Here is a 21960-nt window from a genome sequence, read left to right as displayed (position 1 = left end):
CAGAAAGCAGAGGTTTTGGCAGTTTGCTGGTCTGGAGGATTCACGCATGTGTTAACACGATGGCAAGGAGGAAAGACACCAGCAATGATCTTAGAGAAGCAGTTGCTGCTGCCTGTCAATCTAGAAAGGGTTACAAGGTTATTTCCAAACAAATTGAAGTCTATCATTCAACAGTGAGGAAGATTATTCACAACTGGAAAACATTCAAGACAGTTGTCAATCTTCCTAGGAGTGGACGTCCCAGCAAATTCACCCCAAGGTCAGACCGTGCAGTGCTCAGAGAAACTGCAAAACCCGCGCTACATCAGATTCTACAGGCCTCAGTCCTTCGGATGAGATGTTAAACCGAGGTCCTGACTATCTGTGGTCATTAAAAATCTCATGGCACTTCTGGTAAAGAGTAGGGGTGTAACCCCGGTGTCCTGGCCAAATTCCATCCAATGGCCCTTGTCAATCATGGCCTCCTAATAATAACCATCAACTGAATTGGCTCTATCACTCTCTCTCCCCTCCACCTATAGCTGGTGTGTGGTGAGCGCACTGGCGCCGTTGTTCTGTGGCTGCCGTCGCATCATCCAAGTGGATGCTGCACACTGGTGGTGGTGGTTGAGGAGAGATTACCGGATCCAATTGTAAAGTGCTTTGGGTGTACAGTAGTACTTATGAAAGCGCTATATAAATGCGTTCATTCATTCATTCAGTTAGCATGTTAAATATTAAAGTTCATGACAGTACAATTAGAAAAAGACTGAACAAGCATGGCTTGTTTGTAAGGGTTGAAAGCCTCTTCTCTTTAAAAAGAACACAGCAGAATGGCTTAGGTTTGCAAATTTGCATCTGAAAAAACCACAAGACTTCTGGAACAATGTCCTTTGGACATACGAGACCAAAGTGGAGATGTTTGGCCATAATGCACAGCGCCACGTTTGATGAACACCAAACACAGTATCAGCAAAAACACCTCATCCCAACTGTTAAGCACGGTGGTGGAGGGGTGATGATATGGGCTTGTTTTGCAGCCACAGGACCTGGGCAACTTGAGTCGACCATAAACTCCTCTGCATATGAAAATATTCCAGAGCAAAAAGTGAGGCCATCTGTCCGACAGCTAAGACATGACCGAAATTGGGTCATGCAACAGAACATTGATCCCAAGCATACCAGCAAATCTACAACAAAATGGTTGAAAAAGAAAAGAATCAAGGTGTTGCACTGGCCCTGTCAGAGTCCAGACCTCAACCTGACTGAAATCCTGTGGCGGGACCTTAAGAGAGCTGTGCATAAACAGACGCCCACAAACATCAATGAACTGAAGCAACATTGTAAAAAGAGTGGGCCGAAATTCCTCCACAACGATGTGACAGTGAGAGACTGATAAAGTCACATAGAAAATGATTGCTTCAAGTTATTGCTGCTAAATGTGGTTCAAAAAGCAATTAAATCATAAGGTGTACTTAGTTTGTCACATGTCTTCATTTTGCCTTTATTTTTGTTAAATAAATAAAGACAATGTGTCATGTCATGTGTTGTCTTTCATCTGAGGTTTTCTTTATTTAATTTTAAGACCTGCTAAAGACCAGATAAAAAAGGGTGTACTTTCTTTCTCATGTGACTGTACATTCTAAAAGCAAATGTTATTGAAACAACCACAGAGTTTCATTTGTGCATCCCATTATATAAGAAAGAGTTGCTGTCTATTGACGCTTTTTCACTACACAGTACCAACTCGCCTCGCCTTTGTTTGGTTTTCCACTGTGTAAAAGTTGTACCTGTACCTGCTTCCAGGTACTTTTTTTCGTACCACCTCCGGCGAGGTTCTAAGCGAGCTGAGGCGATACTAAAATGTGACGTGAAAACACGGCAGACTGCTGATTGGTCAGAGAGAATAGTCACTATTTACTGCGTCGTCATTGCACACGCCAGACAGAGTATCCTGAATAAAAAACAGTAAAAACAAAAACATCCAAAAACAGCATACACTCGATTTCCTCCATTGTCCTTTTGTGTGGGTAGCGGGTGTGTGTCGCGTAGAAGATTAAGTCACGGTAGTTTCCTGCGGCATCGCTATGACGACCAGGTACTATTGTGGAGGTACTATCTGCAATGAAAAACGGAGCGAAAAGCGAGCCGAGCCGAGACGAGGCGAGTCGAGTCAAGCTGGTACTGATAATGGAAAAGCGCCAAAAGTAGACTAGAGCGCACCAAGTGGGTTACTTATGAGGGTCCATTCAGTTAGGATGCTGCCTATTCAGCTGCCAATGTAGACAGTAGACTATGTATTTGTAATACTCCAATACGGACTATACTATTGGTAATATAATTTTATAGAGTATTAAATAGAATAGTATATTGTGAGGTTTAGTGGTTTAATTTCTTAACTGCCAACACAAAGGTTTTAGGCTTTGAGGAAAATAGTACATTTTAAAATAAACCGCACTATTTTTATTAATATTTTACAGGATTGAATACAATATATAAAAAAATCAGCATGTCTTTCATATGCAATCTTGGGTGGACTAGGGTGGATTAAACAGAGAGCTTGTCACAATGCATTATGGGGTTGCACTCTGCACAAACTACACATGCAATGGTGTCTCAGCATAATCACACTGCCTAACGTTTGCATCAAACATGCATCTTCGATGCCTTAAAATCCTACCTATGTGGGCCGCTCACTAGGTTTTGGAACAGAGCTGGTGTGTTTCTAAGGAAAACAGATTCTCAGGCTGCTTTTGAGCTGAATGGAAATTCCCTACTGAGAAGCAAAGCTCTTATTATAAGATATCTTTGTTCAGTTTCACTATCAATACGATGTGTCATGGAGCTTCAAATATACCTGCAAATGAAAAGGGGTGCTTTTCCTATCTAAAGGAAATCATATTACCCTGAAAAGAAAAAAAAACTATTATATCAAGAGGTGGTTGGAAATTGCCCATGAGAACACACACAGACCCAGATATTAGCGGTTTGAAATGTGCGCAGAGCACACTAGGCCACCTGGACCAACAATGGAATGAGATGGATTAAACCCAAAACACTGAACTACACTTGAACTTCTTGAGAACAGAAACAACGGAGGGGAAGAACTGAAACAAAAATGTAAAAAGGGCAAAAACATCCAAGCATCCAAGTTTCCACAGGAACTCAAACTCTCCCCTGCCTTCCTCTGCAATTAACTCACTATGTCTCTAAATATGAAAAACGATTACAAGGACGCCACAGAACTTTCATCTCGGCATGGGAAATCATGAGCCGGTAACGTGTCGCCTGTGCTTGGGTGACTGCCACACGTTTCTGAATGGGAAGAGTCTCGGTGGATGCGAGTGTAATTGAACCTATAGGACGGATCGCGGTTGTCATGGCAACAAGGGAGGAGAAGGCAGCGCGAAACTGGACCATGCATGCATGCTGAGAGAGACAGATATAAATTGAGACAAGCAGACAGACAAGACACAGAAAAAAAGAGACACAAGAGAAGAACATGCACTGATTCATTATTTCCAGAAGCTCAACATCTCTGTTGAAACTCACTGGGACCAGTATGAATTTCTGTTTTTCAGCTAGTTGGTGGGTTGTCTGGGTTGACAAAAGTTTGCTGCCCGCCAAACATTGAGAAATGTCTTTAAATCCTGCCTACTCATAGGTTCGGGAGAATTTATTTGAATTAATTCTTAACTGCATCTCCAAATTGCTCTGCTAAAAATAGATTTAAATAAATTATTTAAAAAAAAATGTGAATCCAATCTACTTATCCTAGTTGACTAGTCATTCTGAGTCATCGCTAACAGCCATGTTGTTCACCCTTAAAGCATGAACTAACAGCATGCTCTTTCTAGATGCTTTATGTCTTGATGGTTAAGCTTGTTAAACAGACACCAGCACACTCTCATTCAAAACACAAATGTCATGTTGGTCTCATCCGGATTGATAGGCTAATTATTTTTATTTATTGTTAATGATAATTGATCATTAATAATGCTATAATTCTGAGACAACTAAACAAACTTTCATCTTTGCTAAAACCTGCATCTGGATCAGTTTCTTCCTGGTTGAAGAAAGAATAAGTAATGTTGGCAAACAGCATTTTAGTTTTGCAGTTACGTTTCCATACAAAACTGTATTTATGGTTTGATGTCAGCCCAATTCATTTCATGAGCATTTCTCTTTTAGTTTGTACACTCCTTTGCTCAGCAAAAGCACATAACTCTGCAATAATACATCAGCACTTTACAGTGTATATCATAGTATCAAATGTTCTCTCAAGACAAAAAAAGTTCACCGTGCAGCACCTCTGAATACTATCCATTCATCCAGCGCACTCGTCCAGCAGCTTTGACAGTGGCGTGATCTGTGTGTCTGTCTGGCGCCTGTAAGAAAATATCTAAACTTTTGTTTCAGAGTTACTAATGATCGGTCTATTTTGTTTCTGTGATGTTTTTTCTCAACGTCCTTTATATGGAGATGTCTCTAGACGGGTATCTAGGTCTTGTGGTGGTGTGGCATTACGGTTAAAGCTGTAAACACAAAGACTATAGATTCAAACCCCAGGTGAACCCCAATGATTAATCACTGTCCCATTGAGCAACCCTGCTTAGAAGACAAACATGGCTGGACACTAAGGCCAAGCAATATAACAACAACAAAAACCTTCAAAATGTTTCAGCCTTTTATATATAACAAAAGACTGAAAAATATTGTGTGTGTGTATCTTTGGGGTCAATAATACTTTAATTCAGCAAGGATGCATTAAATTAATTGAAAGTGACACAAAAGACAATTAATAACAATTAACAATTAATGTTAATGTTAAGATTTCAAATAAATGCTGTTCTTTAGGACTTTCTATTCACCAAAGAATCCTGAAACAAATGTATTACGGTTTCCACAAAAATACTAAGCAGCACAACAACAACAAAAATTCAACATTGAAAAAAAAAGAAGAAACGTATTATCATGAGCAGCAAATCAGCATATTAAAATGACTTCTGAAGGATCATGTGACACTGAAGACTGAAGAAGTAATGATGCTGAAAATTCAGCTTTGCATCACAGGAATAAATTACATTTTAAAATACTTTCAAATACAAAGCACAGTCCATTTAAATTGTAATATTATTTCACAAAGTGACTGTATTTACTGTATTTTATTCAAATAAATTTAGCCTTGGTGAGAATAAGAGACTTCTTAATGAGACTTGTAATTCAATGATAATCTTGCCTTCTGCAGACACTCTGAAACCTCATTTGCAATTGCACAGAGACTGACATCATTTATGGCAAATGTCACTGGTTCTTTCATTTGTTCAAATATATAGAATGAGGAATGAGATTTGAGAACTGCCGCACAGGGGATTTTGCATAAATAACCTAAATTAGATGTCTGAAGACCTGAATATAGAGCACAAATCATACAAGCTACTTTTATGGTGTTTTTGGAGCTTGACAGACGTGGTCATTATGAACGTTCATTGTGCAGAGAAGATATAGACAGAACAACAGCAGCATGCAGGTGAGGGATGACATGAGGGAAAGAAAATAATGCCTGAATTGCCTCTTTCTTAAACAACTCCTTTAAACACAGCACGTCAGTCTGTGACACCAAGAATTTGGCTCTATTCTTGCTGTTTACATCTCATCTGCTTACCTACCACACCGTCTGTCTGAGGGGTGAGTGTTTATCGGCGTCTTTCCACCTTCTTCCTCTCTCCATGCCCTCTCTCACCCACAACATTACTGTCTATCTGCAGGCAGTTTGCACGTCTGGAGCCCTGAAGCTGCCGTCTCACCTTGGCACTGCTGTGCATGAATATTCATCTCACTGGTACCTGCTGCTCTTATTATTTACCCATAATCTCAAAGTCAATACGGAGAAAATGACACCTAATGTGAGAAAAACTTTGTTTATTTCTGCCCTTTTTTAAATAACTTTCATGCTGGGATTTCTTGGCCTGTGCACTGCAAAAACACACTCTCTTAATCATTACTTGACTTGTTTTCCAGTGAAAATATCTCAATGTCTCCAAAATAAGATGAATTTACATTTACTAGATATTAAGAATTTATCTAGAATTAAGCTTATTCTTACCCTATTGGTGAATATTATTTTTCTCTTGTTTCTCTCACTGAATGTTTATCCTAAAAAAAAAAAAAGAAGCCAATCTGCCATTAGCCAATCTGGAAACACAGCCTCCTGTCATAGGATTTTTCCCCTGAATTTCGCTGTTACTTGCTTCAGATTGACATCATGCTATAAAATCTTACAACAAGCTCAAAAGAGGCCTTCATTTGCTTTCATTGCTGTCTAAAAATGATTAAACACACCATTTTGCAATATTTGGGATTTTTTTGTTATTTTTGTAAAACTGATAATTTTTCATCCAATTTCATTTTAAGGAGGATCTGCCTTTCAGTTCTTTATTAAAAGAACGGCCTTTCTCGCCCCCAGGGTGACTCATTCTAGCATTCTTCCACGTGTCATGGACTGGGGAGTCTGGGATAGCTGATGCCATGTGTGATGAATGTCTCCCATATATTCACACTCTCCCAAAAGTACAACACACAAACACAATCACTCAGGAGTTTGCAGGCACACAAACTGAAGTGCTGCATTCGCACACACCTTATTCCACAAAGGATGTGGATTGCAGCACCCCAAAAGCTAAAAATGTGGATTTCTAACAAAATAAATAAAGTAAAACACTGTTAACTTGATTGAAACAATCTTCATCATTATTACAATTAAAAAAAAAAAAATCTATTTGAAAATATTTTAAAATGTAATTTATTCCTTTGATGCAAAGCTGAATTTATAGCACCATAACTCTAGTCTTCAGTATTTATTTGAAATAGACATCATTTTGTAACATTATAAATGTCTTTTCTGTCACTTTTGATCAATTTAATGCATCCTTGCTGGATGAAAGTATTAATTTCTGTAAAAAAAAAAAAAAAATCTCATTACTCTCAAAGGCATTGTAAACTGCAGAAAACATTGACATAAATCCTCATAAATATAAAAATTGGTATCAAAATACTTTAGCTACAGCATTCCTGAGTTAATTTCAGCACAATGCTCTCCCAAATATAACTGATATACAAACTGATTTTTATAATATATACACAACCTAAAATTGTTGAAAAAGCAGGTTCTCTCGTGGGTGACATATTTGTTTTGTGTTTAGTAGCATGGAAATAGAGAGCAGGATATGAACACTTATTCCACACACAAAACAAACACACAGCGAACCTAATAAGAGCTCAAACATTACGATGTGCAAAGACTCTTTCTTCTTTTTCCATTGTGTGAAGAGAATTACTGGCAAGGAAATTATGAAATGATGAGAAGGTTTATTGACCATGGAAGAGGGGGATGCCCATTTTGTAACAGACTCGATTCAGTAGAATTCATTAGCAGTGTTGTGGAAGCTACTTTGCAACCGCTGTTTTCCAAGCTATACCTATAATTGACTGCTCCAACCAGCTCAAAATACCTAGACATGTAGCAGTATTCATGATACATCATGACTCGGCTAATTACCGGGAAGCTATGCTATATGCTACAAGTTCAATAGTATTTACTCACAGAGTTTTCCCTCAAACTGATTCTGGATCAGAAAGAGACACAAGCTCTGTTCCCCAAACCTAGTGAGCTGTTTAAGCAGCGTTTAAATGCTACTGACGCAAAGGCATCAGCAAAAGGCAGGTAGCAACATTACACAGCCTTCATTATGAAGCAGAGAGAAATGCTAATTATAAATATCACTCATGTAGTACTGAAAAGTGTAAAGAGTTCCTTGTAATTAAAAAACAACTGCTTTATTCACTATTTAAGCTTTCAGAGCTTTTTTTTTCATTGTTAGCTTAACAACAAAAGGAGTGGAATGATTCAAATCAAAGTGTGTTGCCAAATTAGTCACTTATGAGGTTTAATTTCAAATGGAGAGTAGAACTTCAGCTTGAGCTTCAGGCACGTTAAAACATCGAAACTTTTTCAGCTAGATGCGACTACCAGACTGGATGTGATGTATGCTAATCATATATGAGCGCAAAAACTGTTCTCCTCTAAAACGTTAATCTTTACATTATTTTAGTAAAACGGGTGGTTATAAAAAAATTTGTCTGTAATGATTATTTTATAATAATTTATGTTAATTGGCCCTAGAAAAGCAACTATGTTTTCAAAACTATTGGCGGTCATTGTTTTTGTGGATATATTCGTACTCGATAACTTTTCCAAGTGGAGGATAAAAGCTGCTTCACAACCAATTTGAAAGTTCAGTGCAACTGCCACGAGAGGACAAAATGCAACAATCAGTCAATAGTATTAGAGGAAAGCAGCTTCAGAAGCCAGCTGACAACAGGTCAGGTTATGTTTTGTAACAGTGCATTGACAGGTTAGATTAGGCGAACTAAATGTTTCCATGTTTCTATTTTCAAAGAACATTTGGTGACTATATTCTCCTCGCTGGACCATGTCCTTAGATAAACCCATTCTAAAAGACAAAAATAAATAAATAAATAAAGATCCAAAGTAGCACCTGAGGGCAAACTATATACAACCTGCTTTAAATGCATATCTACAAGTTCACAGGACTAATGTGGGCATAAATCAAGCCCATTCTGCCAACACCAGCTGAACAGGCAAATATTTCAAAAGTGTTAAACAGAAGGAGAATAAATGGTATTGATTTCAGACCTGATGCCAGAGGACCAAATGTCTTGAGGCAGGTCACATGGATGTGCCTGACAGGTGCTAATTACAGAAATTACCTAAAACCATCAGTCAGAAGAAGAAGAGCACCTGTTTGGAATTAGTGATGCACCAAAACCATTTTAGCTACATTTTAGCTAAGCATTGAAACCAAAATTGATGTTTTCATTTGGCTGAACTGAAACCAAAAATTAAGTTAATTTAATGATCAGTTAATTAATCAAATGTAATAATTAACACTAAAAATATGTACACTGACATTTACATTTTTAATTATATAATTAGGTTTCTACTCAAATTTGTTGTTGAAATATGAACATTTAAATGGTGGCTGTAATAAAAACTTTCAAGACAGATTTATTCAAAAGACAACAGTTTAAGTAAAAATATAATGAAAATGTAATAATAGTGCATATATTTAGAAAAATGCTCCTCTCTGGAGATTTTTTCTCTAGCTGACTATGGAGCTGTGGACAATTAATGACTTTCCTGAGGTAAATGTAACATTATATTAATGACAAACCCTTTTATTGAAGTATTTCTGCAGCTAAAACGCAGCTGTAGCAATTACATGAGACATGATACATTTCAGTACGATTACTGGATGGTAGGCACACTACAAATAATGTTTAGTGATGTTTTGTTCACGCATCAACTGAAAACAGCACCAGTTCATCAAAATGAAGATCCATTAAAACAAGATATCGATATTGTCAACCCAGCCCTGGCTTCCACACAGCTTGCAGCTATCTTTATCCACATTGTGTGTACATAATAGACGCTGACAGAGTCAAAACGCCCCATAGGAGAAAAGCTAATTGACCATATCGGTCAATTATTTCAGCCCTCAAAACTGAAAATTCATTTTCAGCCAAATATTTGTAGTTGGCAAAATTTTAGGGTATCAATATTTGGAATAATATTATCAGTCAGGATTTTAGTTGTTCCAAACAAAGTATGACAAATCTATTGCAACAGCCTTTAAAGGGATGACAAAAAGTTTGGACATACTTGACGTTGGTGTTGGTGCAGATGATGTACTCGATCTCATCTGAATAAGGGTTCTGGAAGGTGAAACTGCTGGTTCTGATGAGCATCCACTCTCGGTTCTTCATCCGGAACCGGTACATGACTGAGAGAACCTGCCCTTTCAGCTTGACCACCTAAACGCATCAGAAGAACACGGGAGGACAGAGAACATCAATTCACATCACATGCACTTACATCTTAGAAATTTAAATGTGTAAGACTGTAGAGGGATCAAATTGCATCAATAAGCTCATATTTTACCTGACTGACTTCAATCCTTTAGACATATAATGATGTTGACATTAACAATCATTTACGTTAAGAGAGAGAACATTATGTGAATAAATGACTTGTGGCTTGAGTGCACCTGTGTGTGCATCGCTCCGCTTGCGTTTTTGTATCTGTATATATTTATTGCTCCTTATTAATTTCAAATACAATTTCTGAATGTCATTAACATATAAAATACGTATTATTTTATCACTAAGTATTGTTTGTATTTTAATGGAAAATTATTTTTACTGTTAGTTATGTGAGGCAAAATATAGAATCAACCTAAGCAGGATAAACTGAAATTCACAGCATTTAAACGACTTCTGCTCACAAATTAAAGGATGCTATTGGATTACTGAAGGCAAAAGACATAATCTGCAACTACGCATTTAATTTTCCTTACGACCTAACTTGATACGCTCTGCCTTAAAGGGCACCTATTATGCAAAATTCACTTTTACATGATGTTTGAACATAAATGTGTGTTGGCAGTGTGTGTACACAAACACCCTATAATGATAAAAATCCACCCAGTGCTTTTTTTTAAATCTCCATAAATCATAAGCACTGTCTCAGAACAAGCCGTTCTCAGATTCGGGGCAATGTGACGTCACTTTGCACAGGCCCCTCCCACGACTCTTGATTGACACTGCAGTTTGAGCATAGACCTGCCCTGAGTGAGCTGGACGGACAGACAGTCCACCAGTGCTTCGATGCTGGAGCAACTGTAGACAAGAATGTCTCCTAAGCGATTGAGGTGTTTTGTTGTTGGGTGTAAGAATGAACATCTTCATTTACTCCGGTTGTTACTCGAGGATGGATCTGTACTGTTCGTTATCCAGTCTCCGGAGCGACAGGCCTAACGTTACTGATCACGGCAGAAATGAAAGTGAGAGCACGCACTTTATGACAGCTCATCGAGTCGTTTTTCCAGTTTATTAAGCACCCACTGAAAAGGTGTGTATATATTTGTTTACTGTTGGTTGGTTGTAATGAGTGTTTTGTGTACTTCGCTGTGTATGTTAATCACAATGAAAGGGAGAGAGAGAGAGCTTATGGATAAGACTTTAATGTGCACTGTGTAGCTCTTACAGTGATTTTCTGGAGTAAAACTAACACTTCATCTTTTGTGTGATGTACAATAAACTTCATTGAACTCAGTATATTTTGGTCATCATTCGGACTGGGTTTGCTACAGCAGGCTTGTATTAATAGTGAATAAAAGCAGATAACAAATAAGTTATGACCGTAATTAAACTAAACTATACCTGTACAATCTCCATACAGCAAATATTCTCTGGCCCTGAGGGCATTATTGTCCGACTCCGGGTCAAATGAACAGCGTTACTGAGAGTTTCTGTTTTGATATTATCAGATGAGGCTCATTGTCCTGGCTCTGAGCGCGAGCTCGTGAGGCTCCGCCCTATGGGCTGCCAGCGGCAGCTCATTTGCATTTAAAGGGATACACACTAAAGCGGTGCGTTTTTCTGAGCCCCAAAAAATGACAATTTAAACATGCTGTAAAAAATTATATGTTGGGTATTTTGAGCTCAAACTTCACATACACACTCTGGGGACATCAGAGACTTATTTTACATCTTGTGAAAAAGGGCATAATAGGTGCCCTTTAAGAACCTTAACTAATGGTGCAACCAAATTAAGCAGGGTTATTATCATTAACCAAAACTATTAAAAACATTTCTGTTAATTGAGGTAAAGCTGAAATAAAATAAAATATAAATATTAGTTTAAAAACTTGAAGTAAATGAAAATTAGAAATGTTGCCTTAGCAATAAACAAATAAGTTTAAGCACTACAATTTTCACCTGGAAATAAATAAAAGCTATAACTGATATTTAAAATTGATATTTAAAATAATAATACATAGTATTTACAATACTAAATAGTAATTACAATAATTACTAAAATAAACATGAAAACTAAAAATATAAAAATAAAAGCTAATTCAAAATACGAATGAAACTATAATAAAATTAAAATAACACTGGTACAGAGTTAGTTACAAACTAGCTAGTTACAAAGCCTAGTGTGGACTTACGAATAGCTGGTGCAACCATATACCTGGATCTTTATTTCCATGCTCGACATAAGGAATAAGCTAAATCTAACCAATCGGTTCCTAAAGCAAATACCAATAAATACAGAAGACAATATTAGGATGCATAAAGGGGTTTTCCCTTTCAGAACTCCATTAAGCAACACATGAGAAGGAGTATTCCTCACATTACGGATGCAAAAACATTTGTATGAGGAACAAGACTGGCTCATCTCGAGCAAATGTCGGCCTCTGGACTGCATCCACATGCTCGCCACACAGTCACCTCTATTGTCACTTAAAGCAATGTTTGCCCATCCAAGTACAGAGATTGTTTTAAATAAAAAGCTGTGCCCAGAGAAAACAACTTTCCACTCAACAGAGCATGAAAGACAACGAGAAAGATCTTCAAAGTTCAAAAACCTTATAAAGTATCTGCCGAAAATGGCTCTCTTAAACAAACAGCACAGCCAGCAGCACTTCAAGTGAGTAAAAAAAAAATACAGTGAGTTAAAAGAAAATAAAGAGAAAATTTACTTTTTTAGATGTATATCCTGCTTTGAGAGAGGAGAGGATATGGAATATTATTCTTGGCGACAAGAGGCCACTTTCCCTTTAGCCTTGAGAAATCTCAGGAGGGAGGGGAAAAACACACAAAAAAAATTCAGAACGTCACCTCATCCTCTGAAACAGAACCCAGAGTTCAGTGTCAACGCTAAACCAAACCTGAGGTCACATGACTCACACGCACCTCTTAACAGAAGCACCTTGCGCTGTTTGGACATTTATGGTTTTAATTTACTTAAAGGTTCTCTATTGGCATCAATGGGTCTAAAGAACCTTTAATGTTCATGGAAACTTTACATTCCACAAAAGGTTCTTTATAGTGTAAAAAGGTTCTTCAGATTATTAAAATGTCCTTCACACTAAGAAAAAAAAAAGAGTTCTTTAAGAAAGAGTTGCATTGCAACGGAAACCTCTTTTTGGAAGCTTTATTATAAGAGTCACTGAATGAAGTCACTGAAGGGCAATTTTTACAAGACATCTTGGTAGTAAGTACTGAGAAGTGTACGTAGTAAACAATAAGCACATGTATAATAGCAAAACATCCTGGTGATTGCTTTTAGACATCACAGAATGTAAAAAGCCTTACTGAGCGTGTTCTCAACGCTTTACAGTTTCCATGCTGCATAGAGTTTAATATATTGGGAAACATCAATGTAAATCATGTCTTGTAAAGTACAACTATGGAAATTAGAGCCAATATTGATAATCATTTACATTTTGAAGCCAATAACTGATAAATTGGTTATAGATATAAATCTACATTCTTTTAAACTGATAACAAAAAAAATGTTCACCTTATAATAATGTGAAGTGAAAAACGCCTTTTAGTTTTAAAACCGATGCAACAACAGAAACTGGATTAAATAAATGATACATGCCTATGTACAACAAACAGTGTTGTTAGTGTTAGAACTAAAAAATAAAATTAAAAATAAATGTCATTAAGTGAAAAGGAGAAATGTTACTTTGGTAACTAACTGAAATAAAATGAAGTTAAGTAAGTTGAAGTACTAAAATGACTAGAACTGAATTAAAGCTAAATAGAAATATTGGGGGGGGAGCTGACAAAAGCACATAACAAATATTAAATGCAGCTTATTATTTTACTACAGTCGCAGATATACTGTGCCTCCCTAGCTGTGATTTACCCATCTGCAATTGATTGGATTGTGAACAGAGTGAAGAGTGAAGATGGGAGGTTGAAGGTGGGACGCTGAAAAATAGGGATTTGTGGTTTCCACCAAATAGGGAAAACTTTTTAATATCATAGTGTTATTAAATCAGATTAGATTAAAATTATAAAACCAGGAATGTGTATTAAAAGGTCAATTTAAAGCTTAAGTTGACTTCAGGGAAGCCAGGGAATTCTGGATTGTGATATATCAGGGCAGGATCTTAGATTCATATCTCTCTATGGATTTCATTCTTCATTCTTTTATGACAAATAGTCTCGTGGTAAAGAATCTGTCAAGTAAGAATCCAGTAGTCCTCAAAATCAAATGATTTTGAGCCACCCAGTGAATGTATATTGTTCTAGCCTCTGACATCTGCCGGGACTTCATATCGAAACTACAGGCCAAAAATAACACAATCTCCCGCCTTTCACCGTCTCGCTACGCATAAATTGTCGGCTTTTGTTCCACTTGGCTTCAAAAGTACAAGATAAGACACAGATAAGACTCAGAAACAGGTGTCTATGTGAACGTTTGCTTTTGCACGACAACGTATATGTGTGGTCTCGAGTTTCGAAGGAGTCTAGTTATCTGAAGGCTTTTCTGGATATCAGCCAAAGGGGTCTTTATCAGCCGTCAACAGACCTACGCAGAGAAACAGGAGAAAGTACTTTGACAAATCTCTTTGTGGTGTACCTGACCACTCAACCTTGGCCTTATGGGAAAAGCGAGGCGGAGGACTTGAGGGTCTTTTAAGAAGTGGAGCACGTAATATAGAGGGCACAATCATCTAGGAAGTAAAGCCCACCTTCAAGTGCCCACAATATCATCCCCTGGGATGGAATACCAACACATACACACACACGGTTGGCATAAATGTGTGTGGATATAAGGATGTGAAGAGAATACTGATGATAGCTGACAGGAAGTTTGAGGCAAAGAAAAAGGGTCTGAAAAGACTGAAAGCTAGGGAAATAAGGAGCAGGATAAAATAAAGGTAGTGAGTTTTTGTAAAAGACCAAAGATAAAAAGGAAGGATGAAGAAAAGAGCAGGAAAAAATGCGACCCGACAGGAAGAGTAAGAGGCAAAGCCAAAAAGACCAGTGTGGAGTACCAGCTTGTGGTTTAATTGGCAAAGCGATACAACAAGAGAAAGACAAAATCTAACAGATGAAATGGTGAAAACCGTGGAAGCGACCACTCGACCACCCTTTGCCATACTCCACTGGTACTCGGCGGACTCTGAGAAACTCTCAACGGTGGCCAATCAACACCTATTATCTGACTCCAAGGAGAGCCGCAGCTACTGGTACTGAATGACTAACCAAACAGCACATGCGTTCACTTCCTAGTGCAGACTGGAGAGGGGAAGCTAAGGATTGTTGGGCGTGTTGAGAAGAATTTGTTTTTATTGGCAAGTAAAGTTCACACAATGTCACCCCAGAGCTCAGAGGTTGCCGTTTCATAGCTTTAGAGACAATCAAGTTCTCAGTCATGTAGCCTTGTCTTGGATGTTTCTCCAGAAATTAGGAGAATTCTTACTAACTGCAATTCTTGACATGAAACAAATCACATGAAAAACACCCCAAAGGTCGACTTTTTGCTTTGCTCCCAGACTATCGAAATAATCTCAATAAGCGCACACTATTTTCAATGCGACTGACTTAACGGAGTTCAGTACTCAGCACCACATTTTTCTAATGCGAAGTGTATTTTAAATACTTATTTTTAAAAAGCCTATCTCAAGATGGATGGAGCGGTCTGTTGCATTCATTTGCACTCTTTCTTTCTTGTGCTTTTTCTAAACGGAATATGCATTGGGGCTAGGGCTGTCACTTTTGTGAAAAAATCCTGTTCGATTTTTGAGACACAAGTGTTCATTGAATCGATTGTAAAATCGATTTTCCATGTCTAAAGACGTTTCCATTTTAAACACAAAATATGGGCAAATCCACGGACAACGAACAGGCATTAGGACGAACGTAAAGAGGGCGCTTGAGACGCGCACAAGTCTGCAATATTTCTGATGATTTATTGGCGTGAAGTTTCATACACAATAGCCGTTTCTCAATATGCGTTCTTGTCTGTACTTGTGTTCTTGTGGACTTCATCAGTCATCAGTCGCTGCAAGTACTGTTCCAATTCAAAGTTCACATCTAGCCAAGTCCAGTTCGAATCCCCGGATGTGTTCTTGATCCGCCCCTTTTACCGAGGATGCATCAAGAGATGACTTGTGCGGACTTGACAAGCCAGGTATCCCAGAATGCATCTCACACCACCAACCAGCAAGCAGAGGAGAAACCCCGCGTAATTTAAAAATACTGCTATAAATGTGTCACGAAATGTAGTTTTAAGAGTATTTCAGGCGAGAATGTAGTTGTTTAAAGCTCAAATCTTTGGTTTATTTATAAAGATAGCGCCTATTTGAAAATTTGATCTGACGTTTTCGGAGTTGTGAGAACCAGGAAATCGGACGCTCGGCGCTCGTACCCCGCCGAGAACAGCCTTTCCTCGGCTTCTGCTGCTGACTTGCCGCTGGCTCGGATGTCTCTAGTCTAGTGGTATAACCTTTTACAGTCTATGGGTATAACATGAGATTTAAATCGCCTGTGTATATCCAACAGGCGATTTATTTATTTTATTTGTCTAATTAATGTATTATTTGTTCCCTGGCAAAACGTTTTAGCTGAGGGCAAAGTGAAGTTATAGCTTTATTTAACGTTAGTCTATTTAACTATGTAGCCTAGAGAGCTGACTTATGTTTGACTGAATCGTTGGCTTTATTATTGTATAGCTTCTTATACCTTTTAGGCTACTTATACTTTTAGAATGGCTATTATTGATCATTAAAACTGTCATTTAGCAAAAAAGGTTATGTCATTTTATTTTATATATTTAAAACTTAAAATATTTTATTATAATAGCCTACATGTTGCCTACATTCTCTTCACTGTATATACATATATGACACAACCCTGTCTCTTTTTGCTAAATGTTCGTTTTAATGATCAATATTATAATGTTTTTTATTCATCATATTTTTAAAATGAAAACAAAAAGAGTCAGGGTTGTGCTTTATATTTCGTGTTGTTGTAATATGCAGTGAATATAATCAATTGCGTTGCCTGAACCTCATTTGTGTGGCCATTATGTTAAAGATCTTTTTTAAATGAAAATGAAAAGAGGCAAAGTGGTGGTTTATAACATATTTTGTTTTATTTGTAGCCTATAAAGAGATAACCGGAGTAGCCAGAGCAAGCTGAGTGACGCTATCAAGTACGCCGCTGTTCCATTTGCAGAATTATCGGACTCGCGTCCTCCCGTCCTCGGGAGTTCGTTCTCCTGAGTCGAACTTGTCAGTCCAAACTACCAAGGACTCAAGTCCGAACTTTGCGTACTTGGTATTGAGAAACGGCTTCCGACAAACAGGAGTGCAACATTCTTGAAAAACAATAAGCAGAGTGGACTGCCACAGCATAAATGAAAAACATTACCTCAGTCTTCAACATGGCTGTGTTTACGATTAGAAACGTCAAACAAATTTCGCCTACGTAGGCGATTGTAGACCGTAGCCCGAATTTGTATCTGAATGCATGAGACTGTCTGCATACCGGCAGAATTCAGTTTTGTAGTAAAAAGAGACGCATTATGCAGAAAGATAATTTGCTGTTATGCGTGTTTGTCAGAGCCTGCAGTTGCTGTATGACGCGCGTTCGCTGCGGGCGTATCGTGACGAGCTGGACGCGCTCCGAGAAAAGACCGTTAAAATCGATTCCCTATTTTCGTTTTCGAAACTTGCGTTGGTTGGTCCAATCGATTGTGCAATTGATTTTCGAACGTAAAGTGACAGCCCTAATTGGGGCCAGATTCTTCAGAAAATCTTAAGAAAGAAGATTTAACACAACATAACGTATCATTAATTAACATTGTCTTCTGTTGGACAAGAGGTTCATAAATGCTTCTCATGTTGGGAAAGATGTTTGACGTGTTGCTTTTTCAAATACACGTTATTATAAGTGACTCAAACTCACAGTGCTTTTAGATGGAGCAGCGTTTACAGAGCCGTACAGCAGCCTTTGCGATTTCAAAATGTCGATAAGCCAAATAGGTTTAAGTGGGATTACATGTAAATTGTGATTAATTGTGCAGCCCTAGTTCATGCTAACTAATATAACAAATGAAACCTTATTGTAAAGTGTTACCGAAATTTCTTAAGATAAATTCTAAGTATAAATGTTTCTAAATGCAATTCTGGAAAAATGCTTCAGTTGTTAAAGGTGCTCTACATAATTTTTAGCGCAATTTTCCAACGGACAAAATTGTGATTGTTAACTCATGATTTCTGTTCTGTCTGTGCGCACCAATCTTGCACTTCTATCTCCTCCTCAACCAGACCACCTAGAGACTTCGGGTTTTCGGCATTATGTTAAGGAAGGTCTAATCTCGGGAACGCACACAAAAAAAAAAAAAAACATAAAAAGATTGACTATCTCTTAGTGTTGTGATCCCATAACGTCAGAAAATTGCGCTAAAACACTCACTGAGTTTTTATTACTTGTTTACTGTACTAAAGCATAAAAAACAATAATGTGTTTATGTAATATGTAAAATGAAACGTGCAAAGTTCACATACTCATTTCTCCGAGAAACAATGCTACAGCCAGTTATTTTACTTTGAAATGTGTTAAGACCTTAAGAAATTCCTTAAGATACATTGAGAAGTTCTTAAGAATATTCCCAAGTACAAGTCTTGACAAGTTCTCAAAGAAAACAAGACTTTTAATCTTAAGAATGTTTTGCTAATTCAATGTCAAAGTAACCCCATGTGACTCCATTATCTCAACATGCATCTCATCTGTACAGGCTAAGAGAAACAGTGAGAGATCTCATTCATGATGATTCTTTCCTATAGTTGATAGTCATGATGCTGACTGTCAAACCTCTGTGTGTGTGTGTGTGTGTGTGTGTGTGTGTGTGTGTGTGTGTGTGTGTGTGTGTGTGGGGGGGGGGGGGGGGGAGACCAGATCACCATTGGCTGTTTGGTGTGGTCTGGTTGACGTACCTGCTGAAAGCTCTCTCGCAGGTGGCTCTGGTCCTCTGGGTGGCAGAACTCTAGAATGTCTTTCCCAAGAAGATCCTGTGTAAACAATTAAAATGAACAGTCATATGAATGCTTGATTTATATGAGCTCTTAGACATAAGGAACAGACAGCATCAATGTTATAATGAATAATGACTGGAACATTTTGACTATTTAAAGCGGTGATTAGCCTCCATTGTTCTCTATTATTCAGAAAATAAATCTGTGATTAAGGTCATATGCATCACAAATAAACAAATAGGACATAAATACTGTCAAAACACTGCCTTAATAATTTGTAACTGTGCAATAATATAATGCTGTACGTTTAATCAAAATGACCTGAGGCTGGTAGCCAATCACATTGATGCAACGAGGGTCCACAAACGTGATAATGCCATCCGAGTTGTGACGGGAAAGGAATTCCGTTGGCACAGAGAGTCCGTTCATATCCATGGAAACGGGAGAGCTGGTCACCTAAGGGACAAGATGAAGGGATCTTTACACAACAGATGGTTAGGGTGATCAAACATACAGACGCATGTTTTGTAACACCACACTGTCGTGAGATTGTGAAAGAGTTAGTTGTTTATACAGATGAAGGTGTGGGGAAGTATTTATTGAAAAGAAAAATCACATTTAAATAAATCATGCAAAATATATAAAAATAAATGAATTAGACATTAGACATAAAGGTGCACCATGCAGGATTTTCAGTTACTGTTTAAAATATTTTAGTTACTGTTTGTGTGTGTGTGTGTGTGTGTGTGTGTGTGTGTGTGTGTGTGTGTGTGTGTGTGTGTGTGTGTGTGTGTGTGTGCGTGTGTGTATAAAAAACAGTCTGTAGACACAAACACCATCACACACTTCTAATGGATCATAAATAATGATTAAGAGCCATCATTTTTATATGAGTCTACACTTTATTTTGGAGAAAATCCTGCAAAGTGCACCTTTAAGTACTCAAAAGTTGCTGATATTTATTAAAGCAAGAAATACTTTTCCACAGTGACACTCGGGTATAACAAATGAGTTTGTTATATGAGAGCTGACAAGGTACTTTTTTATAATGACAGATGAATTAAGTTCCCAGAAATATCATGTGCCAAAAAATATAAGTTTTGGCAAATGACAGAATCAACATATCCTAATATTTCTTCTGTGCAAAGTATTACTTAAATTTTGAAATCCCAGACTCATAACTCATCAAGATAAATTATATTCACAAACTATTAAATATTAAATTCAAAAAAAGTTGAATTCAAAGATAAATGCACCTTAGATCATTGCGCTCTCTTATTGGAATGGACTACTTGCACAACTTCTTCCGTGTTAGTTAGTACATACCGGGAGTTTCGAGTGTTCAGCGCACCTACATACATGAGAATGCAGATTATCACTGTGTTTTATGGCTGCCAATTGATTAAAACAATGAATTTGCAAACAATGAAAGCTGAAATGTTCCTATAAATATATTTTCTTTCCAACTGTGCATTCTGAATACTAAATAGGCTAAATATATTTATCCACTAAGCTGTAGCAGTGCTATATGCTCGTCTTCTCATTAACAGTTTTTTTCTCTTTCTTACAATTTTTAAATGAAATTGACTATTAAAAGGATTGCTTGTGTGCGCTGGTGTTTATTCCAGTCTTTTAAAATAGTTGAATGAATGAATGCTTGCGAGGTGCCTGTAACGATGTTAAATAGGCTAGGCTATTTAATCAATAATGTACACAGCGTAGAGGAGAATGACAGTCAACTACTTTGAATATTATAGCATTTTGGGCATGAACATGTAAATAGTGAAAAGATTGACATTGAAAAATCAAATGTTCGTGGTTCGTACTGATGTTTTTCATCTGTTCTCATACACTTCAGCGTCGCGGTCACTAGTTAAGACGAACACTGATACGCTGTGGTGAAATAATGGCGTATTTTTATCACCCACTGCTTTCTTAGATTGGCTTGGGTTGGGTTGGATTAAAACTTCATGTTCTGATAAGTTTGGAAAATTCTGCACACAGTAAACATCAGAATATACCTTCTCCTGTCAATAATAATTGCCAAATTTTTTAATCTTACAGCGGACACTCATTTTAGGTGGCGTTTGTTCAACTCATTGACCACAGTACATTGAAAGTAAACATAACCGGAAATAAGTGAGACGTACTATTTCCAAACGGAAGTGCGTCATGAAGCTCAGTGCAAGTGTTCCATAAAAGTAATTGTAATCAGTGTTAAAAAAAAGAAAAGAAAAGAAAAGAAAAGACAATGAGTGGTGCTTGCTTGCATATGCAAAACAATGCTATGGAGATGTGGGTGGTAACGATTCAATGATGCAAACAGTTCACTTCGGCCATACAGCCGAAAATAGTGTATAACTATTAAATGAGTTTATTTCATCTATAAAGCAGTTCTGCAGAAAAACAGTGATGTCGTCATGCAGCTCAGTTCAGTTCTCATCCAATCCATTTGTTAAGTTTTGTGGAGGCTTTCCAATATGTTGCTATGCGGTTGATTGGGTATTCTAGTTTGTTGATAATACCCATGTTTTTGTTGCATATACAGTATGTCAGATATCCATGCATTTAAGGTTGGCATACATACCTGCAGTCTTCCAATCGCAACCAAGCAGTATTTGCTGGTTTGACCTGCTTCCGTATCTTCATCCGGTATAGTCATGCCTGAAAAAGACACGTACACAAGAAGTCATTTTTCCGAACAAACACTGATGTCACACTGAAAACATCTAACAGTCCGGCTGGCTCTAGCATTGTCCTGATGACTAAACTGTTTGCTCGTACCTCCTTTTCCCAATGAGATGGACTCTTGCAACACCACACAAGGACCTGTTTGGGAATCTTTGGGCAAAATGTTTTTTTGATCCCACTAATAACATCTGCTTGACAGTTTTGCCAATGTCTCCCTGAGTCATAAGGAGTTTTTTTATGCGTCGTGATTTACTTAATTCGTCCAAAACCAGTAGCAAGGCGGTTGTTTTTGGACGTTGTCATGCCGTGTTTATCGGTAGTAAACGCTACACGAAGTCACAACAGATGGAGATCAGGGCGG

General features: G+C 37.6%; 1 protein-coding gene across 4 annotated transcripts in view; it reads right to left on the bottom strand.

Moving 5' to 3' along the window:
• The window catches only part of arnt2 (aryl-hydrocarbon receptor nuclear translocator 2), a 79103-nt gene that overhangs the window by 16342 nt on the left and 40801 nt on the right, over nucleotides 1-21960 (bottom strand). For all 4 annotated transcript variants that reach the window (XM_081358742.1, XM_081358740.1, XM_081358741.1 and 1 more), the window contains 4 exons: nucleotides 21496-21572; nucleotides 19230-19364; nucleotides 18870-18944; nucleotides 9722-9873 (listed from right to left, as the gene is read on the bottom strand). In XM_081358742.1, the coding sequence (XP_081214868.1) occupies nucleotides 9722-9873; nucleotides 18870-18944; nucleotides 19230-19364; nucleotides 21496-21572 (439 nt within the window). The remainder of the gene's footprint in view (nucleotides 1-9721; nucleotides 9874-18869; nucleotides 18945-19229; nucleotides 19365-21495; nucleotides 21573-21960) is intronic.

This window comes from Scardinius erythrophthalmus, assembly GCF_964197995.2.
Source record: "Scardinius erythrophthalmus genome assembly, chromosome: 2".
Lineage (NCBI taxonomy): Eukaryota > Metazoa > Chordata > Actinopteri > Cypriniformes > Leuciscidae > Scardinius > Scardinius erythrophthalmus.
Note: the sequence above shows the minus strand (reverse complement) of the source record. Positions and strands in the feature narration are given on the sequence as shown.